The 17,490-nt window shown below is 56.2% G+C and overlaps 1 protein-coding gene across 5 annotated transcripts in view; it reads right to left on the reverse strand.

Moving 5' to 3' along the window:
• COBL (cordon-bleu WH2 repeat protein) overlaps positions 1-16,128 on the reverse strand; it is a 127,423-nt gene extending 111,295 nt beyond the window's left edge. For 2 of the 5 annotated variants that reach the window (XM_037041104.1, XM_037041102.1), the window contains exon 1: positions 15,758-16,126. In XM_037041104.1, the coding sequence (XP_036896999.1) occupies positions 15,758-15,798 (41 nt within the window). In that variant the 5' untranslated portion in view covers positions 15,799-16,126. Of the gene's footprint in view, positions 1-15,757 lie in introns of all 5 variants that reach the window. The other 3 variants (XM_037041105.1, XM_037041103.1, XM_037041106.1) reach the window with 2 other exon arrangements.
• Between the last annotated feature and the right edge of the window lie 1,362 nt (positions 16,129-17,490).

Consider the following 17,490-nt stretch of genomic DNA (forward strand, 5'->3'; position numbering starts at 1 on the left):
TGCACAGCGCGTCCAAGGTGATGTCTGTGGCTGCACACCGACCGCTTTCCTGGCCGGAGCTCTGCTCGCTTGCCCTTCCCTGGCCCAGCTTTCTGTTTCTGGTGCCATTAGCCTTCCTGGACACAGGCCCTGCTCCAAGGCCTTGGGGACACAAGTGGGACAGAGAAATTCGGCCACGAGGGACGACAGACGGAGCTGCCCCAAGAAAGTGCTGGTGGATGTCATGTGCATAGGAGCCGTGGAGACTTGGGCTGGGCCCATGGTCAAGTCAAATTGGAGAGGCAGTACTTGTGCGAGGGGGAGACTGTCCCTGAGCAAACACAATCAAGTGTCAGACACTATCACGGGGACTCACTGCAGCAGGCCGGTCACCAGGCCTGTCCTCTGTGCTCTTAGAGACAAGAGGACACTGAGTGCCACAAGCACATCTGATCAATTAGACTTGGAATCTGATGGCTGGTGGCCTGGGAACTTAGTTTCGGAAGCAACAGGCAGAGCAGCCGGCTAGGTGGGGTCGGCCGAGGGCCAGGGTCTGCCCCGGCAGGGGTTACTGGGACCCTGAGATACCGGCTGGAGGAATGGGAGTCTCCGTGGGGACAGAGCGGCCTCCCTTTAGAGCTTGTCTCAGCCCAGAAGTGGGTTTCCCCAGCAGACACAGATGCAGAGACTAAGGGGCTGGAAGGACTGAGCTGTCTTTCTAGAACCGAGAGGCAACCACACAGCTCTGCCCCCTGCTGCCACCCCCCCCCGCCCCCACTCACCACCGCAGCCTCTTCCCTGCTTCCTAAGCCTTGGAAGGTTAAAAGAATAACAGTAAATACTAAGTCACACTACCCCAAAGACACAGGGCTGAGCTTCTTGGGGGCACCTGGTTCCCTCCTCCAGCAGGTAACCCCAGGAGTGGTGCTGGTTGCTCTGGGCTGGTCCCTGCTGGGACAGTATTGTCCTGTGCTGCAGAGTCACGACCAGTCCCCACCCTCCTAGAAGGGAGCACGGGCCCTGGGGTGGGGCGACAGCACACACTTCCACACAGGGCTCCCAGCACACACCCCACAATGGTGGCTAAAGGACACGGACAGACAAGAGTGAGGCTGAGATGCAGACGGAGCTGGAGTGACAAGAAGAGACAGGAAGGAAGTGAGGAGGCCCTTGCAGTGGCGGGGCCAGCAGGGGTCAGCTAGGCAGGAGGTAACTGAGGCCATCTCCTCCTCAGACCAGCGGCGCTACCCAGCAGGCTCAGCCTCAGCACATCTTATGAGCTCGCACAGTGGCCTTGAGGGCGATCTGTGGGGGGTTCAGTGTGAACAGGAAGCTCAGGGCTAGGAAGGAAGAATGGGCTGTGGAGGATACCTCGGGAGGGTGTTCGAGGCCAGGTCAGCCTGCCCGCGGGCTTCTCCTGTAAAATAGTGAAGCTCTCTTGCAAAAATTTAAAATTTAAAAGCCCCACAGTGGGCACATGGGAGCCCCTGTACTTTGTCCTCTACTTTTATGTGTTTTCACATTTTCATCATATTTTTGAAAAAGAAAAATAACCATTTTCTCACTTGAAGTTATTCACTGGATAGAGTGAACTGAATCTCAGGGAAGCTCTCTGAAAAGTCATCTAATCCAAATGATCTTTTCTTACTTTTCAGGGTAAGTACGATTTGAAAATAAATGACAGTAATGTAAAAATAAAATGGCTGAATCGGAGCTGGAAAGGTATAACTGGGCCAGCCTCCAGGGGCCCTGGGGCACGCTCCCAGTCGGCTGTCTGTGCTCCCTGCACGTCCAGCGTGACGAAGACCTGGACCCCCTGGGACCACAGGGACCCCAGGGCTGGGTGCTCACTGGCTCGCAGGTGCCGGGCGCCCCTGCACTGGAGGCCCCCTTCCTGGGCAGAGCATTTCCACTCCTCGCAGACACACACCTGCCGAGTGGCTCAGTCACTGCGTCCCTCAGTAGTTACTCGGGAAAAAGGGGGTGCACATTCACACAAAGACGTCCACACACGGGCGTTCATAGGAGCAAAGCCTGGAGCCACCCACACACGTGCGTCGACAAGAGAACAGGCAGGCGGGTTGTAAAGGACTCCATGAGTGACATGCCCAGCTACAGAGTATACAGGGCACTGTGGTATGATGCATGTCAACGTGGCCGTGCCGAGCAAAAGAACTAGACGAGAAACAGTGTGCACTGGACAATGCCACTCAGAGAAGATTCTCGAACGCATAAAGTCACCTGCAGGGACAGACTGTGGGCTAGTGGCTGCCCAGCTACAGAGAGGCACCGGGAAGCTGCAGGCCTGCACAGGGAAGCACTGAATCTCTGTGGGTGAGAGTTGCAAAGGTGAAAACGTCAGCTGACACTCACCTGCCCACACGCTCCGGCTTCTGTGTGTGAGCACATCCCGACCTCAACCAGCAGGTGTGGTCTGCAGTGCACTGTCTCCATCGCACAGAGGAAAACGGACACACTCTCTGAAAAGGGCCTCCCCAAAACACTGAGGAGAAGAGCGTGACTGAGCACTTTTGTGAGTGAGAACCAACAGGGCCACTGGCTGCAGGACCAGTCACTGCAGCACATTAGGGACACTGCCACCGGCAACCTCAGCACTCGAGCCACAGTCCCTGCCTGACAGCAATTAGCCTAAGCTTCCATTGGTCAGGGGTTACTTCAGTCCCCACGGCACCTAAATGATGGCTGGATGTGGTTCTGTCCTCACTCTCGTTGGCCCAGGGACACCCACGGGTGTCTGTGTCTGGGGACCCAGCATGGGGCTTGCACTCGGCCTCTGCTCCACGGACGTAGAATCAGAAGCTTCACCTATGTCACTTGTTCTGTCAACGTTATTGGATTTATTTCTTTTGCAAAATGCTGCCCCATTAACTGGAGGGAGAGACAGACTCCTGTGAGTGTGGGTGGCACCAGCAGTCATGGCCTGTCCTATCCCATCGACGGGGACTTCTGTGCAAGGTCAGGGCCCACCTGGCAAGGCACACGTGACATCCCAGGGACTGGGCACCTGGGGCTGACAGACTCCTGGAGACTTGCCTTTCGCACTTGTCTATACCCCTTCACTCTCCTCTCCGATTATTAGGGGAAAAGAAATGCCCACCAAATAAAGCTCTAGGTGCCGATTTCTGTGAGCTAATCTTGGTGCGGCATTTCCAGCGCCACCCCCCCCCCCCCCGCCTGGCCACTCCGGGTATCTGGAGCGGTATTATATTTAACAACTGTTCCAGCCCAACCCCTTTCTGAGAAGGCCTTTCATAAAAATAACCCTGATGGGGCCCGGCCGCACCCTGCAAGCGGGACTGCCTGCCCTTCCTTTCTGGGCACTCCTGGGGCGCTCGGCACCCCGCTCCCCACCAGCTCCACTCAGGACACTTGTTTGGGGACCTGTCCTTGCCTGTCTGCTGGGATTCTGTCAGGTCAGGGGCAAAGCGCCCACACCCAGGATGACAGTGCATGGGTGCGCTTTAATGCACTCGTATGTTTTGAAAAAACACAGCTAATTAAATGGAAACCACTTAAAAGGGTTCTCTTCCAGTAAACATGGATCATATTATTCTTAAACACCCATAATGTGGGAAAAAATGTGAGGCAAAATGGACATAGAAATAACCACCCACAGATGACTTTAATTCAGAGTTTGTCTTATGGGGCTAGAAGACAATCAAATGAGGGCAAATAAAGAATTCAGCGTGGCTTTACTTTCTTTCTTTGATTTCGTTGTTTTCACCGAAGCATTCTTTTACAGAGGCTGCCTATTTCATGTCTTTGTCAATCAACCGATCTTCCAGACAAATGAGTGTGCAGGTATTTTCCAGAGTAGCTGCATCTGACCTGCCCAGGTGTAGACCCTCCCGGCAGGAGCTGGGGGCCAAGCAGTGCTCAGTGCCCATTGGGGCCTGGCTGCCTGTCTCCAAAGCCACTTGCTTAAACCACCAGAAGCACAGTGAAACACATCCAGACAGGCCTCTGGGGAGGATGTTTTGGTGACAGAGAACAACGGAGCCCCAGCGCCTGCAGTGCTCTCTGGGAGCAAGCCCATTCCCAGAAGCTGAGGCGTTATCCGCACTCACACAATTCACTCAAGGCCTTGCCGGGTGGACGGACAACTGAATGGGGAATGAAGGAATCATCTTCAGTCAGGACTGGACATCAGGGTACCCAGGAGCACCCGCAAAACACCCTGGCTGAGTCCCAGCCCACCCAATCAGGACCCTGGGGAACAGGACGCAGGGAAATGAAAAGGCACCCACGGTCCTGGATGGAAAGAGCCGGCAGTGTTCGAGGCTCCACACTTCGCAGAGGCCTCTGCAGATTTCCCGCAGTCCTGCCCAAGTCCCCAGGGTGTTCCTCGCAGACTAGGATAGGCAATCTGATGCGTGCACAGGCCCCGGAGACCCCTAGCTGCCAGTGACCCCGAGAAGGCACACAGCTGGAGGCTTCATGCTTCCCGGTTTCAATGCCTGTTGACAGTTTTCTTCTCCAGAAAAGAGTGTTTTTGTGACTGTGAGATGTGGATGTCAACCGAACTTTCCCCGGTAACCATTTCACCATATATTCATACATCAAATTGTCACTTTGGAGAGCTAAAACGAATACAGCGTTATGTATCCATCAACTATATCTCAACACAAACAGTAACGCCTGACCTTCTCCATGTGTTAAGCTTCCTCCTCCATGTCCCATGGCACATGAATTGGATCGGAGGGATGACTAGCCCTAGAACAGAAATTTCCTTCCCCCCAAACTTTAAATATATCTCAGTTCTTGCCCAAGCTCATGACAGAGAGCCAGCTACCTATCCTATGCAGTGAGACCCTGGGCGTACAGATGTTCATTGGAGACTCGCACATGACCAAGAACTTCCACAGAAGGGGAAACACGCCTGGGCGAACCTGCACACTCCCCTGGCCGCTGACCTCCAGGGCCGCCACGGCCCCCAGTGTCTGAGTGGGCAGACCCAGCATCACCCCAGGCTGAGTGAGCCCAACAGTAGCTGTCACAGGGCACCTGGGTGAGTGCAGGGGGCAGGTCAGGGGGGGCTCCGGAGCCAGAGCCAGGGGCCACCGTTCAGCACCTGAGATGTGTGGTTTTTTCAATGACGGGTGAGTTGCCATCGTTCTGAGAATCATTCTATGAACAGCAAAGCACATGTACATACTGATGCCTGTCACGTGCAGCCTGGGCATGTCAAAAAGCCACCCCCAGAAAGGTGGGCACCCGGGCCACCTCCAGTGGGATTCAGTGGGAAGTCTGTCGCATGGCCCCTCAGGAAGGATTCTGACACCTCCACGGGGGCTGGATGCAGCCGCTCTGGGACTTGGCAGTGCAGGCCACGCGGCCTGCATGATTTCAGGACACAGATGTGGGGTTTACACTGGTCCCCTCAAGGGGAAGAGTGTCCATCCAGGCCCGATGTGGGCCGGACGTGGCGACTGGCTTCTCACGCCTGCGAGATGACAGCAGGGGCCGTGTGGGGCTTCTCCGGCTTTGCCCTCACACTCCCTCCTGTCTGCAGGAAGCCGACGCCACGCTGAGAGGGCACTGAGGCGGGCATGCTTCTCGCTCACTTGTGACTGTCACAAGCACTCTGAGCAAGGTCTGGCCACGCTGGACAACACAGGCATTGTTGCCACGGGGTGGGTGCTGGGCGGGAGGCAGGGGCCCAACCCCACCAACCCCATCTGGACCTCGAGGAGCCGTCTGGCACCCCCAGGGAGCCCCCGCTCTCCCGCCCTGACTGAGCACTCTGCTGCTCCTCTGAGGGTCCCCATCTCGGATGCGGTTGCTCTCCCGTCTGTCTCTCTCCCACTGGACAGAGGGTCAGGAGAGTGGAGTCCTGGGAGAGCCTCCTGTTGGTCTCCTCCTACGTTCTCCCCACTCAGGGTTGACACGTGAGTGAGTCAGTGAAAGGACCCTGCCCAGCTCCACTGCGGGAAGGGCACGTGTCTCCCCAGGAGCCTCCGTTCCGGTGCCGAGGGTGTTTCCAGAAGGTGGGGCGTTCACCTGGGTTCACTTCGGTCCCCGGGGAATGGCTCCCTGACTGTTTACAGGAAGACGTGACGCTGGGCGGAAAGCTCAGGGATCCGAGTGTCACGGATGTGGCCACCGCCCCCACGGGCAGGCGGGCGGGTGACTCACTTTCTGGCAGGCGCTAAATCACTGGCTCGGCTCCCCTAACGTAATGCCTCGGCCACAGCAACAACTCGGCACTCACCAGGCCATGTGCTCAGGAGCAAGCCACTGCCCCCACCACGGCCGCAGGCCCTGGGCCCCCACACCAGCGTGTTCCGGGCACTGCCCACACACTCAGCAGAGATAAGCTGACAGGCCTCCGAGCCTCAATGAAAGTCATGGAACAGAACTACTTTCAGGGTTATGCTTTCAGACATGTTTTAGGCCCTTTTATAAGATTTGGAGGCATGAGACATCAAATGTGAACTGAAGAGTTCACAGTCAAATTCACTGATGAGGCAAATGCTTCCATGTGTACAGCAGGGAGGAGGTGGGGGTGGCGGGTGGGTGGTGGGGGTGGCACCCGCCCCAGGCTGCAGGAGCAGTGAGAACAGAGACAAACTCAGAATCTCCATCGCAACAACTTCCCTTTAGTAAAAATAAGGATGTAGAGGAAGTCCGTCAGAGCCACAAGCATTGAACAACATTTCTGTGGAGTTGATATGCTCAGGGTGGGGGACTGACCACACTCCTGGGTGTTCCCGTGACCGCGCGGGCAAACCTACCAGAGTGTCGGTCGAGGGGGTATGGACGGCCTCTGAGCTGCCCTGTGAGGCCAGCTCCCCCTCCCAACACTCTCCTGGGTGTTCTCTCCCACTTCAGAGCATGACTTTAGGGAATCGTCCCATGAGGTTATTTTGCTGTGAGCCATCTGCAGAGGGGCTGGTACAATATCATGTGACCCACCGCTGGGCGCAGCACTGAACTTGGACACTCATGTCCCTCGCTCTTTAATGGGAACAGGGTACTGGGCACAGATGCCGATACACATCAGGTTCTGAGCAGGGTCCTCCTCTGAGAATTCTCGCTGGCTCCACGTAGGAGGCCGAACGCAGTCACAGGTTGTTGCTGGCACGTCTGCCTTGTTCCAAGAGGACTGAGGGATGAAGACGTTACTCACTGTCACGTGGAGAGGGTGGACATGAAGGCCTGTCTGTATGTCCACCGTTCTTTCCATCAACACCCTCACCTGCAGTGTGGATGGGACAGGTGCAGTCCCTCCTGCTCCTCGCAAAAATGCCCAGCTTGCCCCTGCCAGGACCCTTGTGTGGGCCCAGGGGTCGTCTCTACCTCCCTTTGACAGAAGAAAAGGGACACAAGCAACCAAGTCACACCCCCAGGGGGATCTCTTTTTCGCAGTCCTATATCACCTTTGCACGTACAAAATTGGTGAAGACACGTGTGAACGCCCGTGACTATTCAGCACTGTAGGAACACCACCCTCTCGAAGCAGAAACACTGTGATGGGGAGTGTGCCCTCCGCGCTGCCCCTCCCCCCACCCCACCACTGTGTTAAAACCCGCCCAGGTTAAAAACGGGTCACCTGTTACTCCCCATTAACTGCGGTTGAAGTCCAAGCCCTGACCGTCGAATGTTAAACTCAGAAAATGAGAGTGAACATAGAGGAAACACCCCAAACCAGTGATTCTGCTCAGGGGTCGCACTCAGAGTCCTTGTCTCAAGAGGCATGTTTTCCTCAGACCAAGAGTTACAAGAAAGAGACATGAGGTATAGTCTCACAACTGCTCACGCAGATGTGTAGTGACCCGGGATGTGTGACAGGAGAGGACGCCACACAGGGCAAGGAAGACATCATGAAAACAAGTTAGAAAAAAAAAATGGGAAATCGATTGCAAGCGGTCCCTCCGGCCTTGGCCTGGGTGATCAGGACACGTGCCTGCAAGACCTGCCTGACACCCAGCAGCCCCTGACTGGATGCCGTGGGGCGCCCAGTGAGTGGTCCTGGTGACCCAGTCAGTGTTTCACTCCCACAGCCCCTGGTGCCAAACAGAGCACGAGCAAGGCCAGACACAGGAGACCGGGCCTCCTCCTCCTTCCTGCTGGGGGCCGGAGATGTAGGAATGAGCAGTCCAAACTCAGGCCCCAAGAGAGGCTCCCGCTCCATCGGCCGGGGTCCCGGCTGCTCAGTTGCCAGGAGAGAAGAGACAGCGGGATTTGAAGCTCCATGTTAACTCACAAACCTGTTCTAGACTCCAGGACAGCTGGGCCTGGTTGTCACCGGCCACACCCCTCCAGTGCCTTTCACATGGCTCATTCCCACCTACGGTTAAGCATCTGGAGACCCATCCATGTGGTGGCGGCCGAGGAGGGCTCATCACGAGGGCCCGGTACAGGGACACAGACACGCCGATGCCCCCGAGTGACTGTGGCTTCAGGAAAATGTGGCTGAGGAACATCAGTGGTTTAAAAACAGCTGAGTGACACCCTGGCTTCCTGCGTGAAGCAGACAGTGGCTTTAGGAAAAGGGGCTTTGAAAACTGTGTCACTGGCTTATAGCTTTCGTGCTGGGATAATCATCAGGACGAGGAGATGTCAGGACCACGTGACAGTCCCACCCGGAAACTGGACAGGGGTTAGTGCCACCCGAGGTGGAGGGCAGGTGGCAGGTCTGCTGTCAGCAGCAAGTTATCACCAGCAAGGTGACTGGAACGCTGAAGGAAGGCAGGTCCGTGTGAAGGGCATTCTTGTCTCCTCCGTCTAGAAAAATGCACTGCCCCAAATTCATCTCTCCAAAAATGTGAAACATTGTGGTAAGAAAATATGGACAAATAGTAAGGAAATAGTTCAACTAAAGTCCTTTTCAATTTAAAGGCGTCCAGCGTCCAGACTAGTTTTCATACTCTTTTGAACACTGTAAAACTTGCACACCGACCTCATTCCGGCATATTCTTCAGCGAGGGGTCTGTGCGAGAAAATCATCAGACCCATCTGAGGGGTGAGACGGGCGGAGCTTCCGGGGGCTCGGACGTGGGGCACCCGCAGACTGCCTCCCCCAGGAGCACTGGGGATCGAAGCCGGTGACTCAGCGTTTGCAAGCGTCCACCATCCACGCTCCCCGTGCGAGGCCGTGCCAGGACTCAGTGTTGTTAACCGCCGCTGTGTGAGCCGTGGTTCCGACACAGAGAGGGCGGGAGAAAGTCTTCAGCTCCACCCCAGACCAACTCCACCTGATAATCACAGACACGCGGGGGCAGGTGAGTGGACAGGAGGGCCACAGAGACCTTGGCAGGACACTGCTCTCAGTGGCAAACGTCGAGGTTCTGGCCGGGGTGCATCTGTCCCTTGGCAGCCTTATGGCTCCTGCACTGGACGCTGCTGGACTCCGCTCCTGTCCTGAGGAACGGGCTCCGGATCGCGGAGCTGCATGGAGCCCCAGGAGTCAGCCATGGAGCACAGACACGCACTCCTGCTGCCTGAGCATGCCCGCCCACGAGCGTCTCCATCCAGCTCCCACACACACAGCAGGCTGGAGGAATCTGATTTGGGAATCCACTGCTTGGCCAAGTGCTGGAAGTCAGCTCCCACTTCCCTCTCATGTGCACATGTGTGTGCACATTCACACTTGTGTCCACTCATATTCACACTTACACATACACACAACACACATACATCAGGCTCACACACTCTTCAGTGGTCGGAGCTATTCACACGCATTTGAAGGGTCCACGCCTTGGGTATTTCTCAGCACAGACACCGAGGCAAACACCCGGCATCTTTGGAGACCGGCTGTCCCTCCCAGGCCAGCAATGAGGGGAAGCCCTGGTGCCTCACCCCAGCCACACTACGAGCTCGGACTTGGAAATCCTCTTCCCTCCCCACCCTTTGGCTGGTACTCCTTCCCGAGAAGCCAAGGTGGGTGCAGCAAGGATGTCAAGAACAGACATTGGTCCAAGAGGAACGTGGGCCTCCCGACCTGCTCCAGACCAAGCCCCGTCCCCGCCGCCCTCCGGTGGCAGCCCTATCCTGGGCGGGGCGGGGCACGCCCACCTCCTCTGTGCTCAGGTGCAGGAGCACTGCTGCCCAGAGGTCGGCTGCCTGCTGGGCCTGTGTCCGGTCACCACGGCCACACTCCGAGCCCTGTACTGCTTCTGGCAGCTGTGCTCGGAGCCCCGAGGACAAGTTTCCAGCAGGGCCCAGGACCTGCCAGGGACCTCCATTCTGAGGAAACCTGGGACGGCTCAGGCTCTGGTGTTAGAGAGAGGAGCAGGGTCACCTGCCAGGCTGTTCCCAGCACCTGGTCCTCACAGAGGGTTAGAAATATGACCCTTTCAGCAAAGACGGCTGAAGCCCCCTTGTTTCTGGGCCAGTTTCCCCAAGACTCTCAGTGGTGGGTGAAGACTGGGCCAACGGTGAGCACAGGCCGAGCTCTGGTGCGTGGTGGGCGTCGGGTGGCGGGGAGGCGAAGCGGTGCAGATGTGGTGGAGCACAGGATGGAGTGGCCCCACGGGACCCAGAACCACACTCCCGAGCCACAGGGTGTCCTGCACCACTCTGGCGGGGCCCGTGGGTGGGTTCCCTGTTCCTAAGCCTGTGTCCCCTCTGTTAGGCCTGCCTGGCTGGCTCGAGTCACAGAAAGGCAAACAGGATTTGTGACCCGGGAGAAGGCATCAGGGACTGGGGAGTGCTGCCCTGCCTAGCCCAAAACGCCACAGCCCCACCTTGCACTCAGTAGGAGGCAGTAACACCTGCCTCACAGACACAGAACAACTGGCCATCAGAAGGCAAAAGCATCCCAGACACAGTGAATGGTTCCTCATCTGGTTCTCAGGCCTGAGGGACAAGGGGGGGGGGGTCATGAACGAAGACCATGTGGGATCTGGCTCATTGTTGGGGATTCGTGTCAGACATATATATGGGGGGCGGAGACAAGGATGCCAGTGATGTAGCCAGAGCAGTCTGCTGTCTGCAGGCCCCAGGGGTGAGGTGCCAGTGGGGCGGGTCTGCACACGCACCTGTGGTCTGGGAGCCTGCCCGATCACACACAACTGAATAAACTGTGTCCTCTATGGTTGCTTGAGAAGCAATTGAAATGTTTTTAGCTGTGGGATGTATTCTCACTGGGCTTGACCTGTAGGAGACAGAAGGAAGCCTGTGAACTTCTAAGTCTCACGGCCTCTCGCAGCTGGGACGGGAGCTTGCTCCTCGCTCAGGGTGTGGGAGGGGGGGCCAGGAGTAGGAAATGCAGATGCTGTGGGGATCCTCCCACACCCCCCAGCACACAGCAAGACCCAGCGTGGCATCGGCACCATCAGGGCTGGGAAAAAATCACCACAGTGAGCTTTGTAAGGTGCAAATGGAAGCCCAGAAACCACACATGAGAAGGACTGCAGGAAGAGACAGGGGAGAAGTCAAAACCTAGGGACGCACGAAGAGAAAGTGAGACCACAGGGTGCTGCCACAGCCGTGGAGCAGGTGCTGAAAGCCAGCAGGTGGCCTGGAGCAGTGGACGCCTGGGGCACAGGTGACAATGAGGAAGCGAAGGTATGAAGTGGGAGGCGGCAGGGCTAAAATTTAAAATTGATCGTAAAGGCATGTTATCAATATAGCTATATATATGCATGTGTGTGTGTGTGTGTGAATAATAGGCCATGTTAAATATTGTAAGTGGAGAAAAAGTACGAAGGTGAATATATATATAAAAGCATCCATATACATATCAAGTCTATGTTCTGTTACAGTAGAAAGTAGCTGGAAATGTGTAACTAAAATTAGCCAAAACACAAACTCCCAGACCCCACAATCCAACGTGAATGGAGAGAGAACGGAGCCACAGGTAATGAAGCGCTCACTCTCCGCCCAATGTTTTCACCCCATTTACCTCTAAATCAGAGCCGAGTGCCCCTACACGCTAAATCTGTGCGTCCTCAATCTGAACACACTTATTATCCAATATTTCTGCTCCCTGTTTAAGACTTCTGTCCAGTTTTAAAATGATGTTTCACGATAAATTTAATAACAAAGCACAGCAGGGCCTAGAAACCTCAACCACTTATTACGGTCTGTAGACACAGTCTATAATCTTGTTTTCTTAATAATGATGGCAGCAGTTTCGGGTGCACACGGATTTTATGACTTCGCCTCCCAGACCCCAAATTAAAGAGGCCCTGGAGCCCGGCCCCGCGTGTGTGGGGCTGTCCCTCCGCTGGGTACGGAGAGGGCAGAGGCCAGAGGCGGGGCCGCTGGGGACGCAGTTCCGGGGGGCGGGGGCCTGGCGCTGTACACATTTAACCATATGTCAGTTCCAGGGCATTCATACAACCACAAACACTGAGAAATATTCCAAATGCTCTAAGATGATTTGATATTGTATCGGGGACATGCCTGACCCCTTGAATTTATGAAGAAAAATTATAATTATACAATAATAAAATTCCAAAAGAAATTCCTAGGCCTACTTTCTACTCCACATCAAATTAATCCCCAACTTCTACATTCCAGGACGAATTGTTACCATAAAGAATAGCCCATTTACATGATGTCACTAACCAGTATTACCCCAATAATTTTCATAGAAAAAAAGAATAACCCAGAAATAACATCTTTTAAAAATATAGTTTGAATTAAATGGGAAAAGCTTAATGGGACAAATAACTATACATGTCATCATTTTAAACAATGTAAACACATTCTCTAATATGTTAGTCAAAATCCCAGAAAACTTAAAAAAAAAAAGCTCCCCACGTAAGTGCTTTCCTACGGCATACATTTGATACACCCTCAGGGTTCGCCTGCTTGCGAGAACGGAAGGGAAAATGTGTTTGGCTTCAAAGGTAGTGGGCCTACTCCACTCACTATTAGGAGGGTATGCTCAAGTTCCCCAGTTCAATTAATTTTTAAAAAATTATCTCTTGTGCCAATAACTGGATTAAATTGTTAGAGCGATAAACACCACCTATATCCTCCTGAAGCTCACATGTTGATGAAATTGACTGGAAACGTCCGCTGAGTTTCACGCAAGCACAGGGCTTGGATTCAGCCATCGATCAAATGTGCCGCCGCTGGAGAGCGCCCTGCTTTAGGGAAATGTGCGCTTCCTCCCTCAGAAACAACTCAGCGAGTGTCCCACCAAACCCCGAACACCCTGTCCCTTCCTCACATGGGTCCAGTGGGAGACGCAGCCCTGTGGCCCATTTGTCAGTCTATTGGGAGACTGACAAATAAGTTTTAAAACTTTACCAAAAGGTGGTTTGCCTTTCCCTGTGGTCTAAAACATTCTGCCCCTTATCACACATCCCGTGAACTCTAAAATCCCTTAAAGTCACGCCACGTCTGACTCAGGAGTTTTCCTGTGTGCGTCCTCCTTCCCAGAAACATCCTTTCCCCAAGCAATGAAATGAGTCCCATGCCATTGTTTTAATAAAATTACTAAGGAAAACACACAATCTCAATCCCACTAAACACACATACTAGTGTTCTCTGTAAAGATAAGGAATCAACTACCAATGAATAATTCAGTGGGACATTGGATCCGTGAATTTGCCTTCACTAATCTCCCTGTCCTTTCAGCAGCCCTCCGGAGGGGCCCTGGGAGAGCTGATTGTGCAGTGTGAAATCTCTTCCTTCGTGGTGCCCAGCTAGCAATTTTCTACACCAGAATGAGTCAAGTTCATGACATCAGTCGGAAAACTGATCGCCGACTGCTTGTCTGGTTTGATAAGCATTTCAGCCAGCGGCAGCACAGGGAAACCACATTTATTCCCCTGGAGAGCTGGGAGGGCTCAGGGGTGGGGGGGGGAGGTCAGCCTTGTAGTCAGGCAACAGAGGGGCAGGTCAGAGAGGGGGGGCCCTCACTGCCCCAAAGAGCCACCAGCACCCCATGGCCACCAAGCACTCGAACCTAAGCCAGAAATCTCACTCCTTATCTCTCCTGGTAGCAGGCGATACACCTACGTGATATAAAAGATTCAAAACGCCCAAGACCGCTCTCTCCCTGGGCTTTAACCCATAGGACCCTGTTATGAAATATACAGTTCTTGTCTGGAAAACGAAAGCACATTGATACTTTCTTGATGCCTCATCCTAAAGGCACTCAAACAAATAACAGTGGACGAACTAATTGGGACTAATGGGTTAAAAGCCGTGTGCTCCTGTTTCTTGGGCAAAGAAGCAGATTGGATCCTCTGGATGTGCATGGGGCGAGAATCAGAGGCGTCAGTGGTGCCAAGGCCACGTCTTGTCCTCGTCACAGTGAACGTCCTGCGTGCTGCCTTTCTCTGAGGACACAGGTGTGGAGGCCCCCAGAGCCCCAAAAGCGGTGAGAACCATAGGCTGGGTGGATCCCCAGGCCGGAAGGAGCCTGCCTCGGGGTGTGTGGCCGCACTTCCATAGTCAGAATTCTCCAAATGCTTTTACACATCCTCTCATCACAGTTTTTCCGGCCTCTTCAAAGTGCTCTCCACATTCGCGTCTCAGGTGATAGTGATACAATGACTCAGTCCTCCTAGGGAAGCACAGGGTCAAAGGTAATTCTGCTTCTCATATCCCCTGTCCTGGTGGGACTCACACTTACTTTCCTGGGGGGGGTGTGTGATTTGTTTGTTCAGAGGGAATTACATAACCACCACTAAGTGCAATAAAAAAAAGTTCTTGTCAACATTCCTCAGCCTCAGCATTATTCGATTTGCTAACCTGGCTCACTCTTACTGGCATTAAAGGGAGAGGTTTTTGTTTTGTTTTGTTTTGTTTTGAAGCCAATTTGAAAACCTCTTGCAGACTTGGGGAACAGAGGCCCGTGGGCACCGGGCAGGGTGAGTCAGTGAGACTCAACTGCGGACGGAGAAAAGAGATTAGTTGTCCCCAAGCGGCCTGGTTCCAGACAGAGCAAGTGCTGGAGCAGAGAGCAGGCCCCCCGGGGAGCAGGTGCCGCCGCCCCACTCATTCCATTCCTAGGACTCAAGGGCGGCGGCTGCTGCCCTCAGGGCCCGCGCGCACCCCTGCGCGGAGGCCCGCGGCCTGGTCGGGTCTCGAGCGGTTCTAGCGCCAGCTCAGCCCTGGCGAAGGGCAGGGTGTTTCTCGGTGGGAGGGGGGGTAGCTCTTTCTGTGAGTCAAGTGCGCCTGTGGCGGGTGATCGGCACACGGGAGGTGCAAGATGGAAACACGCCCTTTAGGTGCGGGAAGCGGCGGGCCGGAAACCCCGACTTTAGGTCCAAGGCCAGGGTCCCCTCGTCAGCTCGGTTCCACCCTGCACTCTGTCCACTGTCCAGAGGACCCGGAAAATAAAGTCGAGGACCGGGGCGATTGTCCTGAAAACCTCCGGGCGGTGCCCTCTACACGACCCTCCTCGACCGCCGGGCCCAGCGTCTTCCAAGTCTCAAAATCGCCCCTTCTCCCGCGGGAGCCCAGGCCCCGGACGCCGGTGCCCCAGGAACCGGGCTGGAGTCGGAGTTCCGGGCCTCCTCCGCCTTCTTACCCTGGGGGTGATGCCCGAGGGGTTGCCGGAGCTCCGCCGGGGCTCTGCCTTGGCACCCGGGGAATGGCGCGCGCCCGCACACACTCACGCGCGCGCGAAAAGGGCTCGGGCCTCCGCCCGACACTGTCACCTGGGCAACGACAGGAGCACAGAAAGTACACAACCCCTTTCCCCCTCAGAGCGGGGGCGCCCTGCCTTCGGCAAGCGCTGTTGCCTGCGCCCCGGGCCTGCAGTCCGGCGTATTCCCCGGCGCCCCGCACACTCCCCGGGTCCCCAAGCCCTCCCCGCCGCCCGCGTCCCTGCCGCCTGGCCGCTTACCCGGTGGGGGGCTTGGCCGCCGAGGCGCACGGCGCGTCCATGGAGCCGGCGGGCCCGGCGGAGTCAGGCGCTCGCTGCGGCCGCCGTCCTCATTCACTTTTTTCGCGCTGACCCATCGTCCGCCCACGCGCGCCGGCGGAGGACAGCCGCGGGCCTCCAGGCCGGGGCTGGAGGCGTCCGGGGTAGGCGGGGGCCGGGCCACGCGGGGAGGGGCTGTGGAGCCAGGTGCGCTGCACCCCAGCCTGGCAGGCTCCGCCGTGCCCACCGAGCGCCGCCCCCGCCGAAGCGCCCCGCCCGGCCTGCTCCCAGGACCTCCGCCCGGGGGAGGGAGCGCGCTCCTTCGGGGCCGGCGGGGGCCCGAGGCGCGGCTGCCAGGCGGCGGGGTGGAGCTGCGGGAGGGGAACTACCTTGCTGCAGCAAGGCGGGAGGAGGGCGAGGTGGGCGGATCCGCGGGGGGAGGACTGAGGTTGCAGAAAGAGCAGTGAGTGGTTAGTGTCGCTGGACTCCCGGGAATACCCTGGAACCCAACTGAACCTTCCTGAGCGCAACAGATACCTCGTGCGGAGGGTCTCGAAGTGGGTCCCCGCCCAGCAGCACCTAGGGTCGACAAGCACAGCCCCCGCCCCCGTCCTGGGAAATTGGAAACAATGGGGCGGGGGCGGGAGCGGGAGCTGAAGCTCCTACCAGGAGCACAGGAAAGTTTGCCAGGCCGGTCTGCCTGGCGCTGAGGCTGCAAAGGCCCGCGAAGGCGCCCACTACGGCCTCCCCCACCCCCCCGCCCTGGGGCAGAAACACCAGCAGAAGCATCCCAGGCTGGCGCCCCAGCCAGTCACCAGAGCTCTCTGATCTGACCCAACTTCAGCCTCACACTCCTCCTAACCCTCCCCAAGGCAGCAAAAGGGATTTGGGCTAGTGCGGAAGTCTGACCTACAAAGGACCAAGGAATAGAGGGCCGAGATGACGCAGGTCCAAGCGGTCGGCGTGGGAGGAGGCACGCCTTCGGGGACCCTACACTCGGTAAGGTGCGGAGCCCCCTCCCCCCGCCCTCCCAGCCGGTCCCGCTTGGTCGTTAACACAGCGGGGCGTCTCATTCTGCAGACAGAGTGCAAAGTCCTTGCCACAGCACTAAAGATCTTGGGGCTCAGGCGGGGAGCCCACCCAGAGTCACATTCCTACCTGTGTGTGTGGCCTTGGACTTCACTGCCCTGCAGCTCAGCCGGCGCGTAGCTCTCCCGAGGACCGCGGCCTGGGGCCTGGGCCTTGGGCTCAGCCTTGGCCTCCGCTGCTGCTCGCACCTGCACTCTGAACTCAGACAGCAGCTTCCTGGGTCGGAAGCGCGGCTCCCCTTGTCCTGCTGATTTCCTTCCAAGCATTTATCACTGTGTGTGTATTTAAATAAGAGTTTGTTCATATTTATGATGAACAGTTTATACATATGTGTGTACCCACTTAGGAACAAACACATGGGTGTCTACATTTGTGTGGATGAATTACAATGTGTTGATAGCTGTCGTGTTCCGTATACATTTTGTCCCAGGGTGTCAGCAGTCTCCCGCAGTGCCCCATCCATTTCAGTTCCCTTCATCTCTGGCCCTAGCACCTAGGCCAGGGCCTGGGGGCGGGGAGGGAGTGGGGCAGGGGCTGCTTCACAGAGGAGAGTGCATGGAATGAATGCATCTCCAGGCCTGTTTCCCCACCTCTAGGATGGGAACCAGGGTTCTCCCCAGCATCTC

This window comes from Sturnira hondurensis, unplaced genomic scaffold (assembly GCF_014824575.4).
Source record: "Sturnira hondurensis isolate 20B ecotype Veracruz unplaced genomic scaffold, ASM1482457v3 Scaffold0002840, whole genome shotgun sequence".
Classification (NCBI taxonomy): Eukaryota; Metazoa; Chordata; class Mammalia; order Chiroptera; family Phyllostomidae; genus Sturnira; species Sturnira hondurensis.